The sequence below is a fragment of the Thalassophryne amazonica genome, chromosome 17 (genome assembly GCF_902500255.1).
Source record: "Thalassophryne amazonica chromosome 17, fThaAma1.1, whole genome shotgun sequence".
Classification (NCBI taxonomy): domain Eukaryota; kingdom Metazoa; phylum Chordata; class Actinopteri; order Batrachoidiformes; family Batrachoididae; genus Thalassophryne; species Thalassophryne amazonica.
The window spans coordinates 36,374,338-36,390,262 of NC_047119.1; the positions used below are offsets into that span (position 1 = coordinate 36,374,338).

At 40.2% G+C, this 15,925-nt stretch overlaps 1 protein-coding gene across 5 annotated transcripts in view; it reads right to left on the minus strand.

The window, feature by feature from the left end:
* Window positions 1-15,925, minus strand: part of LOC117529468 (calcium/calmodulin-dependent protein kinase kinase 2-like) — a 53,958-nt gene that overhangs the window by 17,443 nt on the left and 20,590 nt on the right. For all 5 annotated transcript variants that reach the window (XM_034192266.1, XM_034192265.1, XM_034192268.1 and 2 more), the window contains exons 2-5: window positions 6,716-6,995; window positions 5,201-5,542; window positions 1,630-1,677; window positions 833-886 (exon numbers count right to left, since the gene is read on the minus strand). In XM_034192266.1, coding sequence (XP_034048157.1) covers window positions 833-886; window positions 1,630-1,677; window positions 5,201-5,542; window positions 6,716-6,949 — 678 coding nt within the window. In that variant the 5' untranslated portion in view covers window positions 6,950-6,995. The remainder of the gene's footprint in view (window positions 1-832; window positions 887-1,629; window positions 1,678-5,200; window positions 5,543-6,715; window positions 6,996-15,925) is intronic.

Sequence of the window (15,925 nt, forward strand, 5' to 3'; positions counted from 1 at the left end):
TTCTTTGAAATAAAACTCCTTCTGTGCTTTTTGTTCCCCCTCTTCTTTGCAGTGTTGTTCTCTGTGAGCTGGCCATGTTTTAAATGCTTCATATGCAAATGATGACTTTAGATCTACATTCATTCATGCCCAAGGATGGGAGTGCAAAGCAGGCCCATGCGCACACATGGTTTAACAAAAAAGAATGTACATGTGCATTTCTGACTTTGTGTGCAGAGTTTCAATCATGATTAAACAGAGTTTTACAAACGAGGCCCCTAGTGTACGCACATACTGCCTTTGTCAATGGCAGGGGAAGCAGCATTTTAACTAACGTACATCTTTTGTCATGAGAGAAAACAAGAGAGCCCAGAGGAAATCCATACATACACAGGGCAAATGTGAATTTCCCACAGACAGGGACTGGATACTGGGGGAAAGTGAAAAAGTTGGCCACCATGCTGTCACAAATGTTCAACAGCTGTACTACTCACAGGAAACTTACCCTTTTCTGGAATATTTTCATGTTTAAAAAGCCAAAATTGCTTCCGTTATTACAGAATTAACATAATTACTGAATGGGGCATGTGGCCCTTGTCACTTGGGAAGATTATAAATATAATCCACATCATTGTCTGTAAATATCACACAGCTTAATGTGGATTGCAGCAGTAATAATGAACAGCAAGAAAACGCTTGAGCTGATGTGTTACCACATCGATCACAAACACAAATGAAGTGGAAACATCATTATACGGGAGTTGATTATTATGAAGATACTGTGCACACAAAAGTAAATTAGGGACTCGGCAAGAGAACTGGCTGGGGAGAAATCTTTGGAAAGAAGACTTACATAATATGTGTTGTCATCTTCATTGTAAGCCAGCCTGACAACGCCGTAAGAGCCCTTGTGAAAGAACAGAAGAAAATACAACTAGATTCAGTGAAAAGTTAAAAAAAAATGCCTCTGGTTCAAAGTAAAAACAGAGACATTCCAGTCATCTCTCCCCTCACCTTTTTATTTTTGATTTCAGGCTGGTTAATGCTATCAAGCTCATCTACTCACGCACGGGGAAATCAGCATAAACACCAGGCCAAGTTAACAGACTGTATGCATGTATTCATACACACAGTAAAATTCAAACAGAGAGAAAGAGGGAGGGATGGAAAGCAAGATGACTTCCTGCAGGAAGAGCAGACTGGAGATGCAGCACAGAGCTCATCCTGCAGCCCTAGAAAGGATCCGATAACAGGATCCTCTCCACCACCCCGAAAAAGCTTTTAGTGTCTCTGCTGAACACAAAAACAAACAGAAACATGTTTGCCTACCTGAAAATAAATGTGCACCTTAACAAAAATCCAAAGCCACGATCAAAAACGTGTCTGCAAATACACACACACAAGCTCATATCCAGTAAAGCTCACTCAACCCGTGGAGAGTGCTATTTATACCAGCCTCTCATCCATTTTCCAACCCTCCCGTGGCCTGTAGTTTACACAGTTTGGGAAATGAGGACAGCCGGAGAGAGGATATCAGAGACGGTTACTGCCTGTCCTTGATGATCTGTGCTGCTCGAAGCGCACACATTTAGACAGAAAAGCAGAAGGAAATGAAAAAGTCGTGAGTGCGCTCTGTGCTGGTTCCAGTACCTTTCCAATTTCATCTTTCAGCTTGTACTGGTTGAGCTGAACACAGTCCTTGAAGAAGGAAGGGAGTAAAGAAAAGAGAAGTGAAAATACTTTCAAATACACATCAGCTGCTACACATCCTCAACACAGAAGATTCTTCCAACTGCAGTTTGTTGTAATGTGTTGTTTTCAAAGGTACTTAATATCTTCCTTAACAGTTTGCTTTAACAGTTTGCTTTAACAGGCCAATTCAGTTTCTCATTTTCCAAGGCATTGCTTAGAGTAAACACATTCTGCTGTGACAAATCCATTCATGCAGTTAATCACACTGCAGCTCATCAAAATAAATCCAGCAAGAGGTGCTCAGAGAATGTAACACCCACACCTTACACGTTTGAAACTGAATCTTGCAAACAAATTCTATGATTCAGTAACAACTGGATCTGTGGAGGCTTGACAGTTGATCAATTCTATACAAAACTGAACCACACTGATGAATGCACAACCCCTCCATCACGTTTTGTCAATACTGGCTACAAACTATTTGAAGTAAAGAGTTGGGACCTGGAATTTGACCTTTCAACATCACCGAATGTCAAAGGCCATATGACCAATATAAAGGTGATAAATTCTACAACTTCACATTAGTGAATGTGTGAGTGGAGTGTTGCATACCAACATGTAAAATCTTATAAGCCTGTCATAATATGCAATTACTTTGGTGGATGGTCACAGAAAAAATTGGGATAGATGACATTATTGCCATTGTCAGACTATTTTATGCTACTATGCTACTGATAATGCAAGCACACGCTTTCAAAGAGCAATAAACTATCTATATTATAACAGCCAAGTGGCCTCTGTGTGCATGCGTGTCTATGGCTTCGATCACGGCGAAACCGAGGAGAGCTGACATTTGCCGTTTGTTATGCTTTTGTATTTTGGGTCAAGGATGAACACTGCGAAAATAGAAAGTTGATAGGACAAATACTTTTTTCAAAATTAGCAATTTTAGCTAACCAGTAAACAATGGATATTGTAGTTCAGGGTCAGGGAGTTTTAAATGTTGTTATTATGGTTCATGTTAGTTCAACAGTGTTGTTAGTGTCATTGATTTATTCTGTTTTTGTAGTTCAATTGGTTTAGTGAGTTTAGTTAAGTGTTATGTTGCTGTTGCCATGAGTGACTTAAGTGTCATGCTCCTGGTGTCATAAGTGAAAAGTATGCTACCTTTAATGTCTTCTGCCACAGTCTGTTTTTGTGTCAAATTAAAAGCACCTGCTTACAGTAGAATGCAGAAAAGCGTATACCTCTATCAAGGTTGATTTTTATGCCAATTTTCACCAGAAACTGGTCAATATAAAAAAAAAAACAATGAATTAGAATTAAGTCCGTCCTATAATCAGCCATGAGGCCCATCGGACTGCTGGTTTTTTCCACAGATACCGTAGCATGAAGTGAATGAGAGTCTATGAGTCTCCCTGGACACGGTGCCAGTCTATTGCAGATTATTTCTGTGATCAAAGCCAGTACCCATTACAACTGGGTGGAGTGGGATGATGCAGATGAACTTTCTTGTCCAAGGACACAGACAAGTAGCATACCACAAACCTGGAATCAAACAATGATCTATACTGTACATTGGTAGTCAAACCACACAATTATCTATTCAGTTTATTTATACAGCGCCAAATGACAGAATAAGTCACCTCAAAGCACTTCACATGAGCAAGGTCAAACCTTTTGAACACCCTAAGCAAGCATACTGTGGCAAGGACAACTCCCTCAAGCATTTTATTTAATTACAGGAAGAAACCTCAAGCTGACCAAACTCAGTGGGGTGGCCATCTCCTTCTTCTTTCAACTGCTCATGTTAGGGGGCACAACAGCAGATCAATTGTTTCCTTCTCACCCTGTTCTCTCTAACTTCCTCTGTCACACCAACCACATGCATTTCCTCCCTCAGCACATCCACGAACCTCCTCTTTGGCCTCCCTCTTCTCCTACTGCCTGGTGGCTCCATCCTCAGCATCCTTCTCCCTATATACCCTGGATCCCTCCTCTGCATATGTCCAAACCATCTCTAAGCCGTACAACATAGCTGGTCTCACTACAGTCTTGTAAACTTTCTCCTTCACTCTTGCAGATATTCATCGGTCACAAATCCCTCCTGCCACATTTCTCCACCAACGCCAACCTGCCTGCATTCTCTTCTTCACCTCTCTACCACACTCTCCATTACTTTGGACAGCTGACCCCAAGTATTTAAACTCATCTACTTTCACCGCTTCTACTCCTTGTCACCGCACTATTCCAGCGGGCTCCCTCTCATTCACACACGTGGCCATCTGCTTGGGCCACATTAATAAAAACAAAATAAATATAACAAATCACAACCAAGACTTAAAAAACATCAAAATGATGAAATGTCTCAGTACATCAGAGGTCTCAAACTGATTCCAGATAGTGCCAAGAGGGCACAGGTTTCCTTTGCAATCACCCACTCCACCAGGGGATTTCACTAATTTACTGATTCCATTTGCTCAAAGTGATTAATCAATTAATCAGTGAAATCATTTGGTGGAGTGGGTGGTTGCAAAACAATCCCACACCTTCTTGGCCCTTTCTGGAATCAGTTTGACACCTCTGAAGTACATGGACTACAATTAGGGAGTTGGTGATCAACGCCAGATCAGGAACAGTCTCCAGAATTTGTCCATATGATGCTTTCAGAACTCCTCGCCACACTCCACAGTTCCCCAACAGAGGTCCAACTCCTACCCTTCAGAGCCACCTGCTTGTTTGACAAAAATGAAAAAGAAAACTTCCTGAATGAGCCCAAATCCAGATGGATTCATCTTTAGCCTATGTTCCACCACTATCACCACCCTTCATGAATATCTATTCAGAAGTGTGTTGCATAATCCTTGTGACAAACTAAAACCAATCAGTCAATCACGAACACAAGTGCTTGAATGCGCTGCTGATTCAGCCTGCATGTCCATATGTTTTAAAGAACTATTCTGCCAGTTTATCTTGCAACTTTCTCATTCCGTCCATTCCTGAATAAATTGGCTATAAATCAACCATCTGTCTTGAAGACAATCACTGCAGGAGAGTTACCATCTACATCACTGCATCTACAGGTGTCTGCCTCTACATACACACACCTCTCTATCACTGATCACAGCTATCATCTACAACCTATGATGCTGCCATTTCTTACCTTTAATCCATAAAGTTCAAGTTTGAACCAGTGCTGCTGCTTTTAAGGCTGGAGACAAAATGCATATGCAGATCTGCTTACTTTCAGACATATGTGATCCTGATATTTTCTATTATTCATGACGCAGATGTGCAAGATTTGATCAAAGCCCTGCCCTGTGTGAGTATTACACTGTTTAATCATAAAGATAAATACAGGTTGCTTTTATTTACCATGTCTACAACCTCATGTTAACCAACTGTCATGGTCATCTTGAACATTTGAACGATAATGGAAAATTGACCAGTAAAAGTCACAGGAAGCCAAATAAACATCACAACAGGCCTAAAGTATACCTATCATAGTTGCCACAAGGCCTGACTGTACCTGCAGATCAATGATGGAGACACTGTGGGACTCCACAGTGGGTCGTCGAGGCAAGCGTGGCGAGGAATGGGGTGATGTGATGGGAGAGTAGGGCAATGATGGGTAAATATAGCGGCCATTGAGTCCCGGGGAGCTACAGGGTGATGTTGCAGTGTGTGAGCGTTCCTGCAGAGAAAGTTTCCTGTCGGACAGATTTAATCTTCCTCTTTGTTCTTGGTTGTCAGGTAGGAGAGCCTCTGGGCGACCAACCATGTGGGACAGCAGGTCACAGGATGGAGTCCGGAAAGGTGCCGTCATAGATGAAGTGGGCTCTAGCATCTCAGAGCTATCCATCTCTTCCACCTGAAAAGTGAGATGGTCAAGTTGAGCTGTTTAAAATTTTTAAATACTGCATGAATGTCAAACATGTATGAAAGGCCACGTTTGCTGTTTGAGGGCATCCTATGGAGATTCATACGTATTATTTTGGGGTGTGTCATCTTTACAAGCAGAAGAACTAGACTTTGGAAATGCAAGAAAGTGACTAAAAAGCTCATTTCAAGATACATGTAACCACACCTGCTTCTAATTTCCATCATGTATGACACGATTAAAGCCTAGCCATGCAGACAGGTCTATGATACATTATGTAAGCTAAATAAAGTTGCTTTTTGCATTGATCTGGTGCATCAAACTTAATCAAAGTTTAACTGGTTTATGCTCACTACATACCCTTTTATTCTGGAGAGACAAGACCTGTTTTTGAATTACCACATTCAAAACTGGAGGCGACAGATTCAACTCTCCACCTATTCATTCACTTACTGCATTTTAAAGGGTACATGCCTACAATTTTCCAAAGCCTAGGAATATGAAACAGTATCTGTCTATTTTCAAAGATAAGCTCGGGTTCAATAATACTGCTTGAACCACTTAATATGGAAATATTTTTTTTACGTAAAAGCAGCAGTGCCATGTAGCATTTTTTTTTTCCTTTTTTGTGCATCATATAGTAACAGTACAATGGCATCTGTACAGTCAGATATAATTTATCTGAAGTTTTGAGTTTGCAAAAATTGTGCACTTAACATTGATCAGAGATGTTGATTTTGCTGGGATCACCAACAAATCCCAAAATCATAACCACAGAGACTCAAGTTCTACAATATCAAATGGGAAGTGAGGGGGAAAACAAAAAACAAAAAAAACGAACATGATACATCGCCATCAAAATGGTGTAAGTAAGTCCCTTCTGCTGCTCCCTTACATTATATCAAACATGGTGTTCAGTTTTCACCCATTTTCACTAATTAACTAATTTGAAGACATTTGATCAAAAGGGTTGACTCTGACCTTGAATAAGTACCACTACATTTTAGGGTAAATCAGACAAAGTTACAGATACAGAGAATTAAAAGAATTCCTAACATTTCAGATCTCTAATGAGTGTCCTTCTAGTTTCATTCCGTTGAGACCACAATAACCAGTTACGGTCCATCCCAGCTCTTGTATACAACCTGCTTTGTTTGACCTTACCTCCTCCTCTTTTCCAGATTCACCAGATGGTCGACTCGACTCGTATTCAGTGACCACGATGAGGGACTCCATAGGGTCTGGGGAGGGTGTCTCAGAGTGAGTGTTCAAAGGTGGTGCGGGACAGCTGCACAGCAGATCAGGCAAAGGTTGTGACGGCTGTGTTGAGGCTGCCTGAGTCCCGCAGGAGGCCACTGGCTCAGAAGTGGGCCAGGTGGTAGCGTGACAAGGAAACATGGCACTTCTTCAAGCACCGACAACCACTTCTCCATCAGATGGAAGTCTTCAGGAGGAAATGTGCCCAAAAGACAGGAGAACAAATTAGACAGTAAGAATTAAAGTAGAACAAAGGTGTTGACCTTTACACATAGACAACCACTGTTGCTAGGGAAACAACATATCTTGGGTTTCCAATCCTTGGGGGGGGGGAGTGTCACCTTATATTCAGGATATCGACTTTTAAATATTATATATAACTGCAATAAAAAGAGGGGCAACTCCCAAAGTAATTGTCTCTTTAAAGCTAAAGATAAATGCAGCAGTCAAACAACTCTCAAGCAGCCACGAAATACAGTCTGACAGAATGTAATGTTAGAAGATGATGAACCCACAAAGACTGCTGAAAAGAAAACTTCAGCTTGCCATTATACTTAATTGGCGGTTTATCAGTATGTGACTGAAAAAAAAGGAAAAAAGAGGATGAGCTTTTGCATAGTGTGACTTATATTTGAAAAACAATATAAACAAATATAAGTCAAACAAAAAATTTGCTGTGTCTGTATGCTACCTGCGCTTTCAATGCAGCAAATAAAACAACTACAATTTCCCTTTCAAATTTGTATTGTATTTCTGAACCATTTAGCATAATTACTTCATCAAAGTTGACAATCACCTGGAGATAACAGAAATAGCCAGGAGTTTTAACTTGGTTCTGGAAGATGCTGATGCTTGCCCCAAGACTTAAAAAAATTACTTTAAAAAATTTAAATTTAAATTAAAAAAAAAAAAAAAGCTGAGAAACAAATTTACAATATGGCTTTTGGGGAAGGCTTTAGTGCACTCTGCATTATGCAATTTCAGTATGTTGCTACCTGAATGAGTAGTATAGTTCACCCATATTACTGTTTTAGAACTGTACCCATGCAAAAACAAAATACAACACAATGCTAAAATACACTCAGCCATATGAGCATTGTGTTTTTTTATAATTTGCAGTGGTTTAATTAATTATTAAGGTCCTTGGAATTGTGTACAATTTGTACATGTTCAATAGATCCCCTCTCTCAATCAAGCAATCAAAAACAATATTTACGTTTTAACAGTGTCTACAGGAGGCCTTGTGTGTGCGTGTACATTAGCGAAGTTGTGCAAATCAAGGAATATTTGTAGATCACCCTCTGTGCATTTGCAGGTATTAATGAGACAAATTTAACTGTATAGAAAGTTAGCTTTGTGTTAGCGGAAGTTAGCATACAAGCTAACATTTGCAAAATATCTTGTAAATGACTCCAGAGGTGTTATCGGGTTACAAAAACAGCGTTTCCAGTTTTAGAAGTGTTTATTTCTTGCTAGATTTTACATAATATATGACAAGCATGTATATAAACGACAAAGCGATTTTGGAGAGACCAGCCACTGACATCACGGTGCAGCTATACTGATTGGCTGTCACGACTGCCACTCAAAAGCAAAACTGAATAGACTGAAACAGAAGGTGATTTTTTATTAAACCTCTTAAAAGAGGTCAAGGTTAGCCATATTTAAAGTTGTCCGAGGTCTGTGTGCCAAGAATGTTCCTATAAATTCTAGACTCTGGCAGTAATAGGACTGGATTTATGCTGAGCACAGACAGACGGACGGAAGAACGGATGGACGGACGGACAGACGGACGGGCGCAAAGCCTTCGCAATACTCAATGGCCATATTCAGTGGTCTCAGGTAAAAGTAAAATGAGTCTAAAAGAAAAAAGCTGTGTAGGACACAAGATAAATCTAAAGCAGCATGCAGAGTTGTATTGCCATGTTGAAAATAACAAGAATAGTAAGTACAAGTATGATTAAATTTCTAAGAACTATGATCAATCTTTTCACACATCTGACAGTATGTGATCTGCCACAGGAACCAAGCTGTGAGTGTAATGAAAGTGTGTGTCTGTGTGTTGGGGAGACAGTCACGTACGCCAATCATCACCTCTCAATTAGATTTTAAATGTGGAAAGTGTCCATTTCACATATAAAATGTGAAGAATCACACTGACTTTTGCACATTTTCTATGTGCTAATTTATGCATGCAAACATCTCGACTCAAACTTCAACACTCTCCAGCCAGATTGGACACGTCTATAAAAGCAACGGCTCAGTCTGATCCTAGATGTGTGTCACACACACACACACACATATTATATATATATATATATATATATATATATATATATATATATATATATATATATATATACACACACACACACTCCAAACACACACACAAGTGTGTGTGTGTTTAGTTATTAATAACTGTAAGATTAAAGCTTTTTCCTCCCTATCTACTCTATCTTCTCACTATCTGAGGGGAATGGAAAGAAAATCATGGCATGAAGGATTCTGGATTTTCATGACGGTTTTCACAGGATTGTGGCAGCATTGGTTTTTGGGAGCAGAGTAAGCCCCAGATACAGGCAAACAAAGGAATCTGTAAGAAAAACAAGACAGTGGAAGCTTCAAGAGAGTGCAGAATGAGAACTATGTGTGAGAAGAGACACCCACTCCAGATGGCCTCTGTCTGCATTATGAGTCTATATAAAGCGAAGCAAACCCATGAAAAAGAAAAAGCAAAAAAAAAAAAAAACCCAAAGAACTGTGAGTAAGCTCTCTGCTCTTCCATAGTAGCTGAATTAAATACCTGAATTAATAAACCGGTCAAATATGATGTATTAAAAAAAAGTTTAATTATTTCCCTTTAAAGACATGAAACTGGAATAATTTTCCTTCATCCACAGCTTCACATGATGTCACATCATTTTGCAGACTTTAACTGAAAAGCATAAAGCGGAGTTGGAGTTATGAAGTCAATATCACACAGTATGGTGCATCAATTAAACACAAAATTCCAATTATTCCCCTTGAAGATGGCAGATCAGAATTATTTTCCATTGTGCACATCTTCATATGGAAACAAAAAGGGGGTAGAGGTGGGGGAATGTGCATCATGTGTGCAGATGAGTTCATATCAGTCTCTGAGATGATTTCCAATTTGCATTTAAGCTCAAGAGTTAACCTAGTCTGAGATTGTACTGCCTTGCCCACCTCATTAATCATGACGGATAGGTGTGTGGTTGTGGTTTTGGTAGCAGCCGTCTTGCCAATTTTCTGGTAGGTCAGGGCAGTGCCGAATCCAAGCAGCAAAAACACACTCTGGTGAAGCTGGGACTTTTGAAGGTTGGGGCAGAGATAGAGGAACACAGAAAGAGAGAAGAGAGGAGGAGATGCACCCATCCTCGCCGGAGTCCCAACCAAGTGAGTCGCTGTGAAACACAGTGGATTCAGTGTGACTGCACAATGTTCACATCGAGTGCACATGATGATTGCGTGCCACAGACTTTGCACATTACAATATTTCCTTTGAGCACCCGAATAGGATGCAGGGGGGGAGCAGAGGGGTTTGGATTATCGGGGGCACAATTGGGACATGCCGACGTGATCAGACTGCTCCAAATGCTGGAGGGTTGCCATTTGGATGCCAGTTCGTATGCCATTCGAGCTAGCAGTCACACAGCAGTACGACCACCATACAAATATTTCCCAGTTAGAATGCAGCACGACAGTAGTGTGCCTGTTCGCTATATTCGTGCTGGCCTGCCAATTTGGCGTATTTCCCTAAGTGCCATACAAATGCTGTCCCAAGGAATTTGAATGCAGTTCAAATGCAGTTTGACTGCAGGTCGAATTGCATGACTGATGTTCGAATGTCCATTCCTACGGCAGTACGAATGCGGTACGACTGACCCCACCACCATTCAGATGTTTTCCAGCACGAGCGACACAGGAATGTGCCGAGTTCTGTAGGAATGCTGTACGAGGTATTGGAGTGCAGCTGGAATGCAGCATGAATTGTACGAATGTCATTCCAATGTCATTTCGTACGGCATTCGTGCAATTCGTGCTCTAGTGTGACTGGGGCATCAGGATTTTAGTTTGGTCTTCTTTGTCAATGGAACTTCTTTAATGCACAGCAAAAAGAAACAAAAATATTTACTGTAAATCAAATGTTTTATGTTGTTGATGTTGTTAAATTTGAATTAAAATTTAAACTTTTGGATTATTGGGAAAATATTTTTGGTGTACATGTACTTCTCATTACAGACCCCATGTTTTTGTAAAATTCTCATATTAATTATCCCAACTAAATACAACCCCAATTCCAATGAAGTCGGGACGTTGTGTAAAATGTAAATAAGCAGAATACAATGATTTGCAAATCCTCTTCAACCGATATTCAATTAAATACACTACAAAGACAAATGTTTAATGTTCAAACTGATAAACTTTATTGTTTTTGTGTAAATATTTGGTCATTTGAAATGGATGCCTGCAACACGTTTCAAAAAAGTTGGGACGGGGCAGCAAAAGACTGGAAAGTTGATGAATGCTCAAAGAACACCTAATTGGAAACACGTGAGTGTCATGATTGGGTATAAAAGGAGCATCCCCAAAAGGCTCAGCCATTCACAAACAAAGATGGGGTGAGGATCACCACTTTGTGAACAACTGCGTGAAAAAATAGTTCAACAGTTTAAGAACAATGTTTCTCAACATTCAATTGCAAGGAATTTAGGGATTCCATCATCTACAGTCCATAATATAATCAGAAGATTCAGAGAATCTGGAGAACTTTCTACACGTAAGCGGCAAGGCCAAAAACCAACATTGAATGCCCGTGATCTTCGATACCTCAGGCGGCACTGCATTAAAAACTGACATCATTGTGTAAAGGATCTTACCATTGTCAGTTAATACAGTTCGTCGCTACATCTACAAGTGCAAGTTAAAATTCTACCATGCAAAGCAAAAGCCATACATGAACAACATCTAGAAACACCGCCACCTTCTCTGGGCCCGAGCTCACTTGAAATGGACAGAAGCAAAGTGGAAAAGTGTGCTGTGGTCTGATGAGTCCACGCTTCAAATTGTTTTTGGAAATCATGGACGTAGTGACGTCCGGACAAAAGGGGAAAAAGACCATCCAGATTGTTACCAGCGCAAAGTTCAAAAGCCAGCATCTGTGATGGTATGAGGGTGTGTTAGTGCCCATGGCATGGGCAACTTACACATCTGTGATGACACCATCAATGCTGAAAGGTACATCCAGGTTTTAGAGAAACACATGCTGCCATCCTAGCAACGTCTTTTTCATGGACATCCCTGCTTATTTCAGCAAGACAATGCCAAGCCACATTCTGCACGTGTTACAACAGCATGGCTTCATAGTAAAAGAATGCAGGTACTACACTGGCCAGCCTGCAGTCCAGACCTGTCGCCCACTGAAAATGTGTGGCGCATTATGAAGCACAAAATACGACAATGGAGACATCAAGCAAGAATGGGAAAGAATTCCACCTACAAAGCTTCAACAATTAGTATCCTCAGTTCCCAGACTCTTATTGAGCGTTGTTAGAAGGAAAGGTGATGTAACACAGTGATAAACATACCACTGTCCCAGCTTTTTTGAAATGTGTTGCAGGCATCCATTTCAAAATGAGCAAATATTTGCACAAAACAATAAAGTTTATCAGTTTGAACATTAAATATCTTGTCTTTGTGGTGAATTCAACTGAATATAGGCTGAATAGGATTTGCAAATCATTGTATTCTGTTTTTATTTACATTTTACACAACGTCCCAACTTCAATGGAATTGGGTTTGTAATTAAACTTGCTAGAATACGCAATTTGATGGCTTCACTTGGGAAAAGTATGCAGGGTGTTGTTGATTAGTTTCTGGTGTAATCAATTATTCAGCGCAAAAATATTCTGGCGGCTAATTGTTTTAAAATTTTTTATTTATACAGTGTAGTTGGAGTTTTTTTTTTTTTTTTTCCATGTACACTCTGTTCATGCTCACACATGGAAGCTGGCCATTTGGCCAACGGTAGAGATTTAGACTCCACTGACCAATAGCGGTAATGCTTCTTGATGACGTCATCATATCTTCCTCAGTGACTCTGAACAACTGTAAAAGGCTGCAGTCAATGCTTCAATCTCAGGCTCCATCTCCACCTCCGCAGATTAAATCTCCTCCTTGTAAGAGTGTAAAATTATAAGTTATTTTATCCCTCTGGAGTCACCTGACTGAATTTGGTCATGTAAACTCACATGAAAACTCAGTAAGGTATATCTTCTATTATACATACCAATTCTAAAGTAGATCTCTACTTAGTAAGTCCCTTCGGCTGCTCCCTTGTTTGCACTCGGGGTCGCCACAGCAAATCCAAGGTGGATCTGCATGTTGAATTAGCACAGGTTTTACACCAGATGCCCTTCCTGACGCAACTCCACATTACATGGAGAAATGTGGCAGGGGTGGGATCTAAACCCGGAACCTTCTGCATTGAAACCAACCAAGCACATTAACCACTTGGTCACCACCCCTGCCCTAAGGTAGATCTCTACTAGTGTATACTAAAGTATATCTAAATATCTAAAAAAAAGAAGAGTAGAGCCACTTGTGTGCCTGGTCTTGAGAACCAGGGATGGTAGGTTTAAAAGCTTTTTGATCCCATGGGAACTCTCCCTACCCACCTAAGCAGCTCAAGAATATGGACAGCATGCATATAGTTACTACATAATATTATTGGAGTAAGCTACTAAAACCTAAATATTCATACAAGAGAAGATTGTAGTATATGAGGTCTATTAGAAAAGTATCCGACCTTATTATTTTTTTCAAAAACCATATGGATTTGAATCACGTGTGATTACATCAGACATCCTTGAACCCTCGTGGGCATGCGAGAGTTTTTCACGCCTGTCGGTTACGTCATTCGCCTGTGGGCAGTCTTTGAGTGAGGAGTGGCCCACCCTCTCGTCGATTTTTTCATTGTTTAGGAATGGCTCAGAGACTGCTGCTTTGTTTGATCAAAATTTTTTCAAAACTGTAAGGCACAACTGAGTGGACACCATTCGATAAATTCAGCTGGTTTTCAGTAAAAATTTTAACGGCTGATGAGAGATTTTGGTCTGGTAGTGTCGCTTTAAGGACAGCCCACGGTGCCTGACGGCGATCTGCGCTTCGAGACGGCAGCGTCTCGCCATTTCAAGTTGAAAACTTCCACATTTCAGGCTCTGTTGACCCAGGAAGTCGTCAGAGAACAGAGAACTTTCAGAAGAAGTCGGCATGAGGAGTTTATCCGGACATTCCATTGTTAATGGACATTTTGTAATGAAAGAACGTGCGGGCAGAGTCGCATGTCGGGCCGGACCTGACCGCGGGGGGTCGCGACAGGAAAAACACCTCCGTTGGAAACCTTAACGGGCAAGTTGGAACATGCCCAAGCTGTTAAACAATTTCTCAGTTACTCACTTGTTGAAAGCCATCAAAAGCCGCCTGAATTTTACAAATGGTTTTCAACACGGAGGTGTTTTTCCTGTCGCGGCGCACACAGATTCGCCAAGTCGTCACGGAAACGACTCGGCGAATTTGCGCGCACGTCTTTCATTAAAAAATGTCCTTAAACAGTGGAATGTCTGCATAAAGTCCTTATGCCGGCCTCTTCTGAATCTTCTCTGTTCTCTCATGACGTCCTGGGTGAATTAAGCCTTAAATTAGGATGTTTTCAGCTCGAAACAGGCCGACGACGGCGCCTGGAAGCGCTGCGCGACATCCCGCTCCGTGGGAAGTCCTTACACTGACAGAAACACCCCATAATCTCTCATCAGCCGTTAAACTTTTCACTGAAAACCATCTTAATTTCTCGAATAGTGTCCACTCGGATATTCCTCACAGGTACAGAAAAAATTTTGATAAAGCAACGTGCGCTGTCTCGAGCAGCGTGTGAAACAAAGGAATTCAGCTGAGAGGGCTGGACCACATCTCACTCAAGGCCTGCCCACAGGGAAATGACGTCACCGACACGCGTGAAAAAACTCACGCATGCGCACGAGGGTTCAAGCATGATTGGTGTAATCGCACATCATTCAAAGCCATATAGTAAAAAAAATAAAATAAAAGTGTTGGTTTCTTATCTAATAGACCTCGTATGTCTACCTAGTCTGTAGACTTGCTGTAAAACTAAATTATAGCTAGTAGGGTAAGCTATAAATATGGTTATGTTATTATAGAAACAGAAGCTATGATGTAATATGTTTTAGGTATCTAGCTACAGTTCACCCTGCTAGCTTACTATAGGAAGACAAAATCTATACTCTACGTGCTTTCTAATGGAAACCCCAAACTTAGTTACTATCTGTTGATATCTATTAAAGAACCCATAAACTGAAGAACCATTAAAAATCTACATATAATAATAATAATTTTAATAATAATAATAATAATAATTTAATAATTTCGGCAATGATTTTTTTGTGAATTTTATGGTCATATTTGGTGCGCGTATTTGCAGAAAGCTGCAATAAACAGTCTCACATTTCCTCATTCAACTGCACTGAGAGCTCTGTCTTGGGGCAGGACAGCAGAGAAAAAAGAGAAAAAAAAAAACACGCCTTCCGCTCTATCATTGGTGGAACCCCACAACATAAGCCAATCAGGATCATCAACCCACATGGTGGCATCTCAAAGCAGACAAACTAACACTGCCTCTTGCTGGTCAGAAGCAGGAATGGCGAAATGAAATTATTCCAAAGCATAAAAATACATGTCTAACAAGTCAGAGAATCAAGCGCTCAAAATTAATTATATGTTTTTTGTTTTTATTTATTTATTTATTTGCAAAGGGACTATATGACCCAATCAGAAACACTTCCATTATAACTTTTACACTTAAGTTTATATTGTTATATATACAGTTACCGTGAAGGGATTCAATTTATATCATGATATGAATTTTAAGTCATATCGCCCAGCCCTATAGGCTATATTATTTCCACACTTTTTACATTTATTTTTCATTACGTAATTTATGAGGCTTGGCATTTTTACATCAATATGACATATAGCTATTAAAATGAGTGATTCCAAACAAGACAAAAACATACTGGCATC